This window comes from Mirounga angustirostris, unplaced genomic scaffold, assembly GCF_029215605.1.
Source record: "Mirounga angustirostris isolate CCGP_5_RB_7025 unplaced genomic scaffold, mMirAng1.0.hap1 SCAF_9, whole genome shotgun sequence".
NCBI classification, from domain to species: Eukaryota; Metazoa; Chordata; class Mammalia; order Carnivora; family Phocidae; genus Mirounga; species Mirounga angustirostris.
In genome coordinates, this window is record NW_026991717.1 from 3747052 (window position 1) to 3763031 (window position 15980).

General features: G+C 47.2%; 1 protein-coding gene across 4 annotated transcripts in view; it reads right to left on the bottom strand.

Moving 5' to 3' along the window:
- Nucleotides 1–2153: 2153 nt before the first annotated feature.
- The window catches only part of SH3GL3 (SH3 domain containing GRB2 like 3, endophilin A3), a 135350-nt gene continuing 121523 nt past the window's right edge, over nucleotides 2154–15980 (bottom strand). For 2 of the 4 annotated variants that reach the window (XM_045899304.3, XM_045899305.3), the window contains one exon: nucleotides 2154–2799. In XM_045899304.3, coding sequence (XP_045755260.1) covers nucleotides 2594–2799 — 206 coding nt within the window. In that variant the 3' untranslated portion in view covers nucleotides 2154–2593. Of the gene's footprint in view, nucleotides 2800–11131; nucleotides 11331–15980 lie in introns of all 4 variants that reach the window. The other 2 variants (XM_064569806.1, XR_010404805.1) reach the window with 2 other exon arrangements.

The following is a 15980-nucleotide window of genomic DNA, read 5'->3' on the forward strand; positions in this document are numbered from 1 at the left end:
TCTTCGATTTTTATATGCAAAGTTGTGTAGTTCTCAGTGTCAAGGTTTTGCATATCTTTTGTTCAAATACTTTCTAAGTATTTTGTACTTTCTGCTGCTCTTATGACATTTTTTATTATTAAATCTAACATTTAATAATTGCTTCCAGTATATAAAAACATAATGATTTTTGTATGCTATCTCATGATCTTAATAAATTTGCAGTATACATAATATTATACATACTACTATATATGTTAACATATAAATATATATGTATTGTTCTACATTTTTTTGTAGATTAAGAATTTTTTACATATTCAATCTTGTTTTCTGCAGAAAAAGACAGCTTTATTTCTTGCTTTTCAATCTTTAGGCCATTTTTTTTCCTTGCCTCATTGTATGGTTATAAACTCATTTTAAAAACTGTTATAAAGGGTATTTCTTATAAATACTCCATTTTCCCTTTTATATAGGTCTGACTGGCCTTCTGATAACGTGAGTCTTCTTTGAACTATGCTCATCTTCATTCCCCAGATAGAAATACCTTTTCCCCATTCTCCCAGTTTCTATGAGGAGCGATTTTCTCCAAATAATCCTAGCTAGTTGAGTTACCGTGCTTGTGAGTCTGGGTTAGAACCGGGTCCAAGTACCATAGCCCCTCCTTGGAAGCTGGCCTGCATGCAGGGAATGTGCATTCTTGACCGTTGGCAGCCATGGTTAAAGGCTCTGTCCCTCTAAGATAGCGGGTGATGACAGTCCACCCCTCCCAGACTGGACTAGGTGAGTAGGTCTGATCCCTTTGGGGCTCTGTTAGCAGATGCTTCTGCTCTCATCCTAAGCTACATATTCTGATACAGCCTTTTATGATGCAGGTTACATACTGGCTCTTACCTGTTTTAACCCTTGACTAATGTCAGTTTATTTCGAACTCACAAGGGAAAGAGGGGAGCCATTTACTGAAACCTCACAAGACCGCCCCCCCATCTATAACTGCAGTTACAGTTAGCTGCAGTTACTTCAAGTACTGTTTATTAACTCAGTTAACTGCAATTAGTTTATTTCCCAAACAAGATATGGAAGCATATTACAGGCATTAAGAATGGCTCTGGACTTCTCTTCGATAAATTTCAAATATGGCAGCTGGAGACGGAAAGCTGATGGGGTATAAAAAGCTACTTTGTGAGTATGTGGGGGCAAACACATAGGATGGGAGGTAGCGTGGGAGAGAGGTGAACACAGACATGGGAGGGAGACTACCTAGGTCAGGAGCCCAGCTCTGGCATTTCGTGACCGTGTGACTGTGGACAGATTACTCAGCCTTGCTGCATCTCAGTTCTCTTATCTGCAAAATGGGTTGTTATGAGGATTGAGTTTATTCATTTAAATGCTTACAGTAGCACCTGGCACGCAGTAAGCACTCAATAAATGTTAGTCATTATTATTATTTTATTATGGACGCTATATATACAACTGCTTTAGAGAAGATGTCGGGGAAGGGAGCTGGTGAGAAAAGAAAGGAGGAAAAATGTCCAGGATGTTGTTGTGATTTTACTGATGTACCAAGGACCCAGAAGACTGAGAAGTCTGGTTTTGGTCACCTTAAACCAACCTGGCCGCTGGGCATTTGTTACTAATGTCAGTGAAAAGCAAGGTCCAGCCGGGTGACCTCAGTGGGCACCTCAGTGGGCAGTGGGGTGCGGTTCAAACTCTGCCTCTCACACCACCGGCTCTTGGATCCTGGGCAAGCCGTCCGATGAGGATACCCGCCCCTGTGAGGGCTGTGGCACCCCTGGATCCAAGTGCACGATGAGTGCATACTCTGAGCGAGGCCAGGGGCTGGCTCTCTGAACCCAAGCGGTCTCGTTACCGTGCACTCAACCTGACTCCTGATCCTGCTCCCTCCTGAGCATGCCAACAGGACCTGCGTGAAATACCTACCCAACATTGGGCAGCAGCAGAAGGTTGTGTTACGCTCTCTTTAAATAAACCTGGCAGTGCATGGAAGAGTCTTCTATCCCTGACTTGGAAGGAGGGCGTGCTGTGTTCGAATCGGGGGACAGTGAAGGCCCACTCTCAGACCTGCTGACTCAGGAAGAAGCATCCACGCATCCACACTGGCGCTTAGAAGTCCACTCAACATTAAGAATAACCAAGGCTTTTCGCCAACATGGTACGGTGTGTCATATTTATTGGGCGATTCACAGTCAGCTAAAACATAAGGAAAGACCAGATGACATCAGTAATGTCAGGAAACAAAATATTTAGCATTTCTTAAGTTTCAGATTTTGCATTCCGTTGCAGCTGAGGGATATAAACGGGCAATTCATGGACATAACTGCAATTTATTTTTAGCAACAAGAAGCACATTCATTTATTTGACCGATGACTTTTAGGACAATAAGCAAAAAAAAAAGAAAACTATAGTTTCATGTAGCTAAGACGGGAAAATCATTTATACAAATGAAACAGATACAAAATACATTACAAAGAGAAAGCACAAACAAAAGTCATTAAGTTGGTCCAAGAACAAGGATGTCACAGACACACTGAGAGAACACTGGTGTGAATTCATTTCAGTTATGAAAGTATGTCCAAAGTGTGAGTTACACATTTACTGAGGTAAAGGCACGATCACTTCAACATAATTAATGGGGAAGAATCCAGATTCCCCGTGTAGCAACCCTTCATACCAGTTTTCATCTATTTGATTGGTTAATGTAATGATGTCCCCTTCTTTAAATCCTAGTTCTCCTTGGTTTTCTGGCTCAAAATCATAGAGACCACGACAGCAGGGCTGGTCCTTGGGAACGTTAGAACCTGTCCACATCATATGGAGACAAAAAGTACGGGTTAACATGACACATTATCCTTGGAGGAGCAGGGAGCGGAGAGGTCATGAACAGCAGGTCCCCGCCTTCCTCCCCACAAGGCGGGCTCGGCCCCGCTCCCAGGGGCTGGGCTCGCCGTGTCTGTCCCAGCGCCCCCAGCCAGAGGATGCCCTCACTGACCCCCCGGGCCCACGGCTTTTGGTTTTTCCCTTTGGTACTCCCTTCCTTCCAGAGGAGTCAGGCCCAGCCCACCTCCCTGAAAGCCCGGAGCCCGAGGGGGACACAGAATTCCAAGGCCCAACCCCTGCCCTCAGGGAGCTGATGGTTTCTTTGTGGACACCGGACAATGCGTGTGCGACATTTAAAGGGCACAGATGAGGTGGGGAATCACTTAAAGCTCAGAAGCTCAGAGCAGGAAGAAGCAGGAATGGCCTGGGTGGTCGGGACGTCCTCCCGGAGCTGGTGACCAGGAGCTGGAATGAGGCAGGTGTGACACGGGAGAGGATGGGCCAGCTATTCACGGCCCAGCCTGACATGCTGGGCTCACTGTATGAAGCCAGGCGTTCTCAGAATAACATTTTTCAAATAGTTATTTTTTAATTTCAAAACTAAAACCTGGCAATAGTAAGAAAGGGATGGAGGAGGGCAGGAAGGAAGGAGGAAGGAAGGAGAGGGGGAAGGAGGGAGGGAGGGAAGGGAGGAGAAAAGTATGCAAAACTGAGAAAAGTCAGCTGTAACCCACTAACCCAGAGACAACCAATGTTAAACTAACATTTTGGTGGACAAGCTTCCAGGTATCTTGATGAACACATCTGTGTATGTATTTACATAAATACATTCTTTTCATCAAAGAACATTCCTATACATATAATTGTGAATCTCTTTCCAGAATACTTTTAATTGCTGACCAGCCGTCAACTCTCTCAGTATGACATAATTTCTTTAACCCACTTCCTATATCGCTGGATAGATAAGGTCCTTCCTTCCCTTCTCTCTCTCTCCCTCTCACTCTTTTCTTCTTTTTCTTTTGTTCTCTTTAGGCTTTCCTAGAGAACTCTTTGAAAAACATCCCAATGCATGTTTATTTACAAACATGCACAATCAATACCTGAAGGTAAACCTCAGAAGGGGATTTACTATTCATAGGACATAAATTTTTCCAAGACTTTCAACTTTTACTGTCAACTTATTTGTCTATTGTTTTTTGTCTTAAAAGTTTTAGGAGCCCCTTAGAAAATGTCAAAAATATTTTTTATATTTATCATGTTTTCTTCCATTTGTTTTTGGAGCATGTCCTGGGGATAGGGCAGGGAAGGGGATTTCTGGTGCACATAGAGAACACATACAGAAATCTTAATCAGCACAAACTCATCCACCTTTCCATCCCTATTTTCTCCTCCACATACATACATACATATATATATGTATTTATATGTATATATGTATTTATATGCATGTATGTATTTATATGCATTCAGTTGAATGCATCCCAGAAATGATTTAATTTTTTCATGTGAAAATTTTTACTCTTAATTCCATTGAGTTTTGGCAAACAGAGGCATTATTGATTTTGACGATGCTGAAGCAGTTCTCTCAAGACAACTTATCAAAGGACCCATTCATTCTTCCTCCACTGACTTCAAATACTACTTTTATCTTCATCATATATTTAATGATCATGTGCACTTGGGTGTATTTCAGGATTTTCTATTTTTTCCACTGACGCATTTAGGTAACTGTAACGATGTATCATTTTAAATACTGTAGCTTAAAAGTAAGTGTTAATAATTAATGAGGTGGGCGCCTGGGTGGCTCAGTTGGTTAAGCAACTGCCTTCAGCTCAGGTCATCATCCTGGAGTCCCGGGATCGAGTCCCACATCGGGCTCCCTGCTCAGCAGGGGGTCTGCTTCTCCCTCTGCCCTCTTCCCTCTCATGCTCTGTCTCTCATTCTCTCTCTCTCAAATAAATAAAATCTTAAAAAAAAAAAATAAGGTAAGTTCTTCATTTCCTGTTCTCATGAAATCACTCCACTCCATAAACTTCAGTATCATTGTACTGAGTTTCCCCCCATAAAAATCTCATTTTGGGGGCACCTGGCTAGCTCAATTGGTACAACATATAACTCTTGATTTCAGGCAGTGAGTTTAAGCCCCACATTGGGCACAGAGATTACTTAAAAAAAAAAAAAAATCTCATTTTGATGCTAACTGGATCATATTTTTTTAATATTAAGATTAGTTTTAGAATATTCTTTCCGTAGATGTATTTATTTATTTGCATAGGCAGGGGGAGAGGCAGAAAGAGAGAGAGTGTCCTCAAGCAGACTCCCTCCCTAGCATGGAGCTGACATGGGGCTTGATCCCAGGACGCTGAGATCAGCACCTGAGCCGAGATCCAGAGTCAGCTGCTTAACTGCCTGAGCCACCCAGGCAGCCCTAGAATATTTTTAATGAGTGATGACCACCGCAGGCCCTAGAGGAACCACTTACTCGTGGGTGATACTTTTATCCTAGAGCTAGACTGGGTTTGTTACTGTTTAAGAATTTTGCATCTGTATTTAAAAGTGAAATCACTCCCATTTTATATTCTGGTCAGGCTTTGGTATCAGAGCATGTCAGCTTTTATAAAATAGACCTTTTTTTCTATTTTCTAAAATCTTCGAGCTTGAAGATTTGAAAAAACTTGCCCCCAATTATCTTGGCTTATGGATTTCTGCATGTAGAATGCTTTCTCCGACAGTTTATGATAGTGACCTAAGAGTGCCTGAGAAGGAGAGGGGGTCATCCCCGTCCAGGTCACCACAGCCTCTCACAGGGACGTGTGGCCTCAGTGATTCTCATGATTCCGAGCTGAGGCAGGAGGATGAGGAGCAGAGAGGCTACCCCGGCCAGGGGAGGTGATGCCCGACCCAGAGAGGTCAAGGGCATGGACCACTGGTGAGTTCAGAGCAGACATGACTGTCCCAGGGAAGATGGGAGGAAGCCAAGCCCCACCCCACAAAGACCACACACCCTGTCTACCCAGCAACCACCCCACGGGCAGAGGCGACCACCAGAAGGCAGAACAGGCCATCCAGAAGGAGACTGGGGAGGCCCCCACACTACCCACAGCCAACTCGTCACGGCCCAGTTTCTCTCGTCACGCCAGCAGAGCGAGGTCTGCAAAGATGCGAAGCAGTTTCCCAGGGCTGGACCATGCCAGGTGCACGGTCCACGTCCTTTAAGACGAGCCGAATCCCCACACAGGACTGAAATATCCGTGTATGTCATCTCACCTCTGCCATCCTATTTTACGCTTTCTGTTCTTACTGCCTTTTTCTGTGATTATGAAACATCCTTCTTTCTTTGTCTCTCTCTACTTTTGAGAGTCGAAACAAGTTCTGCTAAAGATTATGTTCCTTCCTCACCAAATCTTTCATGTCCCCATAAAGAGAATATAAATTTGGGTATTTCTCTGGTTGGTCAAAGAAGAAGCCCCTCCTGGGCAGCAAATCCCTGCGTGGGACCCGTTTGTCTCTCTGACGGACGGGGAGGCCCTCCTTCAGTGCCAGCCCCGCTCCTGACCTTGCCAGCACTCTGTCCACACCCGGGTGGGAGTGGAAGCCAGGCACTCCTTCACTTGCGGGCTCTTTATCAGTGAAGTTCCCCAGTGGGGCTGAGATGGCCCCGCTGTCTTCCCGTCATCGTGGCTCTCAACATGGCAGCAGACTAAAAAGCTCACTGCTTTTAGTGAGCTTTCATTAGCCTCGGGCCAATTAAATCAGAAGCTCTGGTGGTGGGACCTGGGCCTCAGGAGTTTTAAAAATTTTCAGGTGTCTCCAATGTCCAAGGGAGGTTGTAAATCACCCGCTGAACGGCCTTTCCTTCCCTCTGCTTTCTTCAACCAGAGCTTGGGAGTGTCGAGGAGTTTCAGCTGGTAGGGAAAGGGAGGAGACCCACTTCTCCCTCTCTGGAGAAGAAGCTCCTTCCCATGTGGTAACTTACAGGTAGATGAGCCTTTTAGAACCTAAATCCACATGCACTATCGTCTCTAGAACGTATGTGATGTTTCTAGCATTTGGATGGCTCCTTCCATGACATACCTCCGTCCCACCCCAACTTTGTATATTCCTTTTGTCCTAATCATGGCCGTGGAAGGACTTCAACACGGAGGTCCAGTTCATTATCTTGAATTTGAACAGAACGACATTCAGTTGCTTCAGAGCATTGGGAAATGGAGTGTTTAGCATGCAGAACTTTTCATTTTCCTTTGGAAATGCAATGCCTAGATGGGCGAGTTGGGGTACTGAAAATCCATACCAACCTGGGCTGTTGAGTCAAAGTCAACTTTATTAATGAATACCTGTTTTAATGTGGTCTATAAAAGTGATTACTATCCTTTTAGCAAGTCTTGCACTCCCGGCGCATTGAAGAGGGAGATGGAGTCAGGTGCCAAACCACACGGTCGTCTTGGAAAGCATTTCCATGAACATGAAATGTTAGTGCTATGAGGGTATTTGGTGGTCTTCCATGGACCGTTCTCTTTTTGAAGAAGAGGCAGTGATACCTCCAAGAGGTCATTAACAGCCCCAGGACTAATGGCAAAGCCAGAACCAGACACCAGGGCTCCCAGCCTGGGATCCATCCTGCTGATGTCACCTCCTACATGATCTGTGACGCCGCTAAGGGTTGCCAAGACATTTTATGGGCTATCACACTGACTACGGGTCTAACTACATCTATTTTTTCCTCCCATTGACTCTGCAAGCTACCTACCTGCAGTGACTAAAATCAATGCTGAATGGCAGGCACGCACTCACCCTACCCACCAGCTGCATGCACATAAATGTGCACTCCCGGCACACACACTGAACAAATCAGGGAAAAGACACATTACTCACTTCGCACTTCATTTATTCTAGGCAAGGGACCATTGCCACACTGCCCACTTTGATTTTCTAAGAGCTGGAAAGCGACCAGCACTCATATCACACTCCATCAGCAAGTGAACCCAAAACATGGCGTCTCTCCTGAGAGGCGGTGGGGTGGCCTAATGATGCAGTCCAAAGTCCCCTGACTCAGGTAAGACGTGAGCACCTGGCTCTCCGGCCAGCACCACACGCAGTTCTAACAGCACCAGGGAAACCCACGCCGACCAGAGCTCGGGCTGGCTGTCCTAAACTATGCAAGCAGGACCATATCCCGGAATATCATCCAGTGCGTTTGTCAAGCTGGGTCACTTCTGCTGTCGGGGGCCTTCCGCCCGAGGAGCTGTGGCCTCCCTTACTTTAGGGAGAGAGGAGACCCTGCACATGAACAACGCAGTCAATGTTACAACTTCTAGGTTCCAAAATCACGCCATTTCAGCTGCAAACTGGTGTCAAAGCCAAGGTTTACAGGCTTTCAGGCCCATGCCAGAGCCAGGTAGGCTTTAATGAGATTTAAGAGGCAGAGAGAGAGACAGACAGATAGGCTGACTTCTGGAGTCCAAGGAACCAGGATCTGAAGAACGCGGAGCATGGAAATTTTATTTCAAGCCGTGGAGAGGGAAGGGCGGTCTCCTGCCACCTGAGAAGACATAGAAGCTCTTTCTAGAGGCGGGAAGGGGCTGGAGAGAGAAGAGGGTGGGCAAGAAGGTTGAAATGCTCCCCTGATTCCACCCCGGGGCGGGGCGGGGGGTATTAGGCCCCACTTCCCACTGGAACTCTGGGAGAAGGCAGGTCCCCCAAGTGCTCTGAACCAACATGGTGGGGTGGTGTAATTATGCAGGAAGGGGCCTGAGGGAGCCACCCCTGTCTCCCCATGAACTGTGAACAAATCTTAAGTCCCCCCAGGAAGTGAGGAGGTGCTGGGGGGGGCAGCTGGACCAGAGATGGCCTGGGGGCAGGCACACAGGATGCAGAGACCCCACAAGCTAGAGCCAGAGGCTTGGACCACGGAGCCGGGCCTGGAGTGACAAGTTATCTCAGCTGTGTGAGCAGTTCAGACCCAGACCAGCCTCCTCACCTGCCACCATGACATCTGGGCAACGTCCCCTGATATCCGGGCACCGTCTTGGGCGAGAGGCGTGCGGAGGAGAGGGTCTGTGAGAAAGACCAACAGCCCTGACGGGGAGTCTCAACGGAACTGACTAGGTTTAAAGTCCTAAATTGACCAAGTAATAAATGTATAGTCTACTTTCTCTTGAAAGAGACCGAGTTACCTTGAAATGGCAAGATTATGGTTTTTTTCCACCATTAGAAGAGATGGAAAAAAGATTAATATTTTTTTTTTCTTTTTCTTTTTTTTTGGCCAACAGCAGAAATGGAAAAAAGATTAACTTGTTTCCGCCACCGGTCTAAATGGAGACTCATAAGCAAGTTCAGTTCACTTGAAGAGAAGTAAAGTTTCTGCCCCCCGAAGTGATCACAGAGGAAGCTTCCCTCTCCACAAGAGAGAAGAAGTCAGAGGCAGCACGGACGGAGCCCACAGGGCCAGGCAGAACAGGCTGCCTCTCCCCAGAGACCAGACACAAACACCTGCACGGTGCCCGGGGGCCCGGTTTCCCACGACCGGAAGCCAGCACTTCTGCTGAAACCTTCCCGTAAGGAAAGATGGGTCCTCCCCAGTGTCCCAGCTCTGGGGACAACTCGTTCCTTTTGTCCCCTGGGGTCTTGCGGCTGCTGCCCCTTGACCGCCCGTGCACCCGGCGGCTGATGAGGAGGCCCGTGCTGTCCGGTCTGACGCCCCCAGCCCCAGCCTGGGCTGCCCAGCCAGGACGCTGCCTCCGCCTGCCCGCCCGCCCTGGCCGAGCGGTCGTGTTTATTTTCTCTTACTCCCGAGACCTGGCTTAACGTAACATGAGTAGAGGTGGGAAAAACACAGACTTCCTTGTTAAAGCACCGAAACAAAGATTATTTTAACAGAGAAAAGGGAGTGTCCCTGTTGAATATTTATTATTCAAGTTCTGATCCACCCCATTAGGAGAAAAAAAGAAACAAAGGACACCAGAACACAAGAGTTTCAAGGGGGCTGGTTGAGTACGTACTGCAACAGGAATGCACAATGGGTAGGGAAATCGCGTTCTCCCTAAAATACGTTTCCTTTCCCTCTCGGCAATAATGTGGCCCAGCTCCTAACAATATGGGGTCCCCTCTTACTATTTTCACAACACTGAAATTCTGGGGAGTGCCCTTCCCCACCCCACCTTCTGTTTCCCCAAGTCCCCGATGCAGAGGGCTATGCACTCATACAGAGATGCCTTGCACATCTCATCCCGGTGGTGGTCCCATGGTCCTCAGCCCCCGTCAGCAACGGGGATGACATCATAACCCTCAGTGCCAGGACAAAATTCTAAGTGCCTCAATGACATCAGTGGATTTACTTTGGTACTTTACTCCCCCCAGTTTGATGGATGGAGAAATTAAGGCATACACAGGTTCAAAGCAGTTCAGCAATGAGGCTGAGACTTGACCTCCATCTGGGCCCGCAGTCTGCTCTTGATCTGAAAATCATTAGCCTGTGAGTTCATCCCCACTCAGTTTCTGAGCCAACCCCAAGCCGAGGGTGGGGGTGAGGGTAGGGAGCGGGGTCTATCAGTTGGGCTTGGTGAGCCTGTGCGTCCTCAGCTTGGCATGCTCTGGGGAGCTCCCAGGCCCTGCAATGCTCTTTGGGAGCATTCTCCCCTAAATCCCTCCCTGGTCCTCAAAGGTCTACCCAGGTCCCACATACTCCAGGGATGTCCTTTGGGTACTTATTCTCTGTCCTGTTTTCTTCTGCCTGAGCCCCTGCTTCAAAGGAGCAGCTCAGGCTTCAATTAAAAAACAAAAAAAACAAAGCAAATACTGGAGTAGACTCCGGGTGGTGGATTAGCCACCAGAGTGGACGTGGCATCCGATGAGCCTGGCATTTCTGCAGCCCGGTCTACTCCTGTGCTCTCTCCCCGCTTCCTTTGCCACGTGCCAGGATCTGGGGGCTGGTTCTCCAGGGCTGGATTTCTCCTCCTGGTGCTGACTGCCATGGATGGGGAGAGGCAGGGAGTGGTCGGCACGACAGGGGGCATCCTTCTCTCGGTAGCACGAAAACATCGCCACTCTTTTGCTGGACTTAAACCTGGGTCCCTTTCAGACCCTCAAAGGAGCCCCCTGCTCGCTCTTCTCTGCCTGCCCTGACTCTGGGGATTTCATTCCCTGGAGGGACCCGGGACAGAGCATCCCCACTGAAAGGCAAGCTATGATGCCCCCCACTCCCCCACTCCTGTTTTTTGGAAGGGAAAGGGGACAGAGAGAGAAGTGATTCATAAACTGCTGTCGACGTGCGTGCCTATCAGGGAACGAGGTATGGCGTCTGCTGAAGCTACTGACCTGAGGAGGCTCTTTGTCTTTTAGTAAATGCCCCCGACTGCTGTGCCTTTTGACTTTTTGTTCCTGCTTTTTTTTTTTTTTAGTCTTTCTCTTGCCTCCCTTGTCGCTGGGCTGCGACCTGTCACTTTTCTGCCGTCAGTGGGCCTTCCCGAAGCAGTCCCTCGGCCTTCCTAATCTGCTGCTTCCAGTCTGCTGTAGGCTAAGAAATCAGATAACCAGTTAGGTAACACGAACAGCCATCAGGGGGTGGGCTCTTGCTCGGCGGCCAGCACCGGGTGGGCCCAGCACCTCTGATCGAGGTGATCTTAGAATAACCCTGGGTGGTCAGGGTGGTAATTCCTGTTCTCTCGAAGGGGAAACTGAGACCCAGAAGGAGGGAGTGAGAGCCAGGACCTGGGCCTCCCTGTGACCCCACAGCCCACCTAATGGTGAGGCCGGCAGGTGACACCCATCTGGGCCGGGTAGGCTCACATTCTGCCCACTTCCCGGTCTGAAGTCTGGAAGGTCACGCACCCGTGGGGCTGCTGAGGAGCAGAGAGGAAGTTTCCTGTTAACGGGTGGAGTTACCCCCACCGAGAATGGGACCCGAGCCTCCCTCTGGAGGGAGACCTGGCCATGCCTGCAACGTAGGATGACAGGGTAGTTCACCTCTTAACACACTGGGGCACAGAATGGATTCACACTTTCCAATTTATTTCCGGTTCAGACTCCTCTCAGACACTCAATGAGTGCGTACTCCCTCCCGGCCAGGCACCCCACTCAACCTATGAGATACCGTCTCTTTTGAATTAGAATGAACATTTTTGGTTCAAATTGTAATTTCTCTTTTCCCGATCTAAAATCTCAAGCACTCGCAGAAAAATTCTTTGGAAGCTAAACACCGTCCCTTCAGCTGACCCAGACACAGCGCTGGTGCGGAATTGTAATAAATACCATGAAAACCATTTTGTTCACCACCGCTAACATGCTATTTTTGTCCGCTGGTAATAAACTACATGGGAACTTCAGATCCCTGGTTTCTAGCTCTGGATTAGGTCACCCCTGGGCCCTGATTTTCTTACCTGCAAATTTTATGCCTTAATCTATGGTTAATGCTATGGATTGAATGTCTGCATCCCCTCCGAATTCATATGTCGAAGCCCTAATCCCCGGGGCAGTGACATGTGGGTCTTCGGGAAGGTGATTAGGTTCATGAGGGTGACCCTCCTGAATGGGACAATGCTGCCCTATCAGGACAAGAAGACGGCCCTCCGTGAACCAGGAAGCGGACCCTCACCAGACGCAGCATCTGGTGGCACTCTGATCTCGGATCTCCCAGCCTCAGCACTGGGAGAAATAAGTGTTTGTTGTTCGAGCCCCCTGGTCTGTGGTATTCTGTTATAGCCGCCCAAGCTAACTAAGACAAGTAAAGTACTAAATTACTATGAAAAGTCTAGTGAAAGCCTACGAACTGTCTTTCTAGAAACAAGAACACTGTATGTGTCCACAGGAGATGTGTTTTATTGAAATCCCTTGTCAGGGAAACTCAAACTTCATCATTATACTGTAACCCATAAAAATAAGCATGTGTGATTTGTTTTAACCTGAATTCCAATCCTCCACAACTTACACGGGCTGCAGGAGATGGGTGTGAGCAATAAGCTTTGTGCGCCCCCACCCTTGCACAGCCTTGCTTGTCCTGAGACGTTATCTCCAAAGCTTCCTGGGACCACCAGGTCCCATGTTTGTGGGCTGTCTTTGGCACTCCGAGTGAAGGGAGAGCCGAAGACACACTGTGGCCTTAATCAGAGGTGGCTTCCTGGCCAATGGCATGGAGTTCAAGCTCACAGATGGGTTTTGTTTGGCTTGCTCCTTGCTCCATACAGTGTGGCTTAGTTACCAATATCTAAAAATCAGGAGCTTGCATGTAAACAAATATATGATTTCTGGCTTCTCTTGAAAAATCAGAAAGGCCGGCTCTTCTGGGCCCATATTCCTGGGCAACAAACAGCTGCTCCTGACAGCCAGTGCCCCTTTGGACAGGGCAAGTATTCGGCACTTGGCTATAGACTCACCTCTTCCCTTTTGTGCACCTGTCGTGGAGGTCCGGTGACAGCCACCTGGTGCCAGGTCTGACCTGGCACTGCTTTCTTACGCTTCCCCAGTGTTTCTCACCCCCTAATCTGGCATTGGGGTTTACAGCTGGGACCACACCCACGGGACAACTCCAGGGGGTCATTCTCGTGGATTCAAACATAAAGTCCTCTGGGACTGTGCCCTATAGCTGCCCTATGTGTTATCCCTGGAAACATCGACTTCTACACGATTTTTAAAAAACATAAGTACCTATATTAATATTTAGGTGATGAGATGATGGCATTTCAAATTTTAACCTAAAGACCAAATACATCATCATTGCAGAATATCAAAATTTTTAAATAGGCGGCATTTGAGATAATAAAATCATGCCATCATTTCAGCCATGCGGTATTAAAGTTCCCACTGCTAAATTAGAAGTTACACCTTACGGCTTTCCGAAAATTCTTTTTACAGACTGTTTAAAAGAATTACAGAAAGCCATTCCCTGCAGTGAGAAAGCCTTTCCCTCTAAAGCTTCCTTGGGGATGAAAAATAAGAGAAGGACTCTTCCCCTTTCCTGAACCAGTGGCTACTGAGCAACAATAAGAATCATAGCTCACATTTCATCGTTTTAAAGAAATATTTTTTTAAACAGAGAACATATAAAATGTTCAATCTGTGCACCTCTCAAGTTTTTAAGAATGCTAAATACTCATAAAATAGAACTGCAGCAGCCATAGCATTGAGAGGGGAAGAAACTTGCAATGTGTTCAGTCCAATCACTTCATTTAGGGACAAGTTCAAATCCGCCCAGAGAAGTTAAGAAACTCACCCAAAGTCACACAGCTAATGAGTGCCAGATTCTGAGCTATACTGCAGGACTCCTGTTTCCTTGTTTCTCTCTTGTCAAAATAGTGCTGACCGGCCCACGGCTGATAATGTACAGAAATGCATATGGGGGGAGGGCTGGTGAGAGCAAAACAAACCAGAAAGCTATGGGAAGGAAAGAAGAAAAAGCAAGAAACAACCTGGCCACTGAGCAATCATTGCTGTCCCTGCTGAGTGACAATTTTAATTTCCTCTTTGGAAATTTAGGTAAAAAAAAAAAAAAAGCATATATTTCTATTCGCAAAGTGCTCGTCTTCTTCAAGTTTCGAACTTCACACTTGACTTTTGAATAAATGTTTATTTTCTAATGTAATCCCAGAGATTTTTGCTCTGATGAGGCGAACGACTCAGACTCTAGACATTATTTCCGAGCCCCTTAGCAGTGTTAAGAACTTTATAAAAGTCTCTTTTATACCTGGAGGGAGTGAGAATGTCCTCATAGAAGCCATTTGAGAGATTTATTTTGCCTCGCTCTGAAATACCCATAGTGCACACTTGGAACCCACACGTGTTCACTACCCTCAGCCTTCCATATTTTCAAAGTCGACCTCAAGCTGGAACGTATTAACCCTAAGTTGTAATTATATAAAGTGACACCCTCTTTAAGAACTTAAATGGGGGGAAAAAAAAACCTCATAAATAAATGAGTTGATAAAAAATGCAAAGTATACTTTTTCTAATTCCGTAAGTGACGACGAGGGGCCAGATACCCATGAGCTGGGGCGGGGAGGACGTGTGAGCCTAGGCTGCAAACTCCTCCACTATTTTCTTCAAAACCGAGGGTTTTCTGGGAACAATGCAGGCACACATTTCAGTCCGGGGGACTTTTCTTGGCCCTGTCGTCTCTTTGGGGACACGGGAGCAGCACATGCTGATGAAGCGTGGTGACCCCACGTGCCTGAGCTTGGACGGGCTGTGTGTCCTCCAAGCCAGGGCTGAACTTGGTTCTGCCTGCAATCCATCATCTCAAGATGTGACTTCCACCGCCCGCACCCCCTTCCCTGCTCCTGGCTCACTTTATTCTTTCTCTTAGGCAGCGAGAAGTGTATTATCAAAGATTCCATCTCAGTCCCACAATGGATTCTGCTTAATTGACCTGCATCCTTTCATCTCCCTCTTTTCTGTTTCTTTAGAAAGAAATGATGAAGAAAATGTTCTTGGAATGCGTTCCTGGCACAGTCCCGTGAGCTTTGCTTTAAATTGTTAGTGAAATGCTTGACATTTTTCCTTTACTTTATAAACATTATGTGCAAATCAGTCAGAATCCTAATGGAAAGTAATTTCCCATTAATACAGGCTATAAAATGCCATTTTCTTTTGAAACTATGCCCCAGAAACAAACAGTACAGGACCGCTTTACGCTCGCAAATTCCGCCCACAAATCACCGCAGCCCAATGCTGGAGTCGGGGGCTAAAGCCACTGCCAAAGGGCAATTTCAGAGAGGCCGCCTGGGAAGGGCCGCGGTGGAGAGTCCAGCCATTGGACACAAAGCCTTCGGAAGAGCCGTCTTTTGCACATCTGTGATCTCTGGCTGACCATCGCTCTTCTAACAACTTAATCTGCCCAGGGACCTAGCTACTGGCCAAGAAGGAGGGGACAAAAGCAATGACATGCGCAGTCTGGAGGAGAAAGCCAAAGAACTCACTGCCCTATCAGCATTTTCTTCTTCCAAGTGAGATGCAGACTCCCTTTGCAACCACTTGCTGGCTACGGATTCCCCGCCATCAGGAATCTTGGAAATAAATCATTCCCAATGCTCTCGTACATTTTAAATGTTCCCCAGTATTCCTCCTTAAGGATATAAAGTGAAAATCTAGAAGGTAAAGGGTCCAGCTCTGCTACTTACGGCCTCTGCGGCCTTGAGAAAATCTCACTTAACCTCTACGAGCCTCCACTTACTCA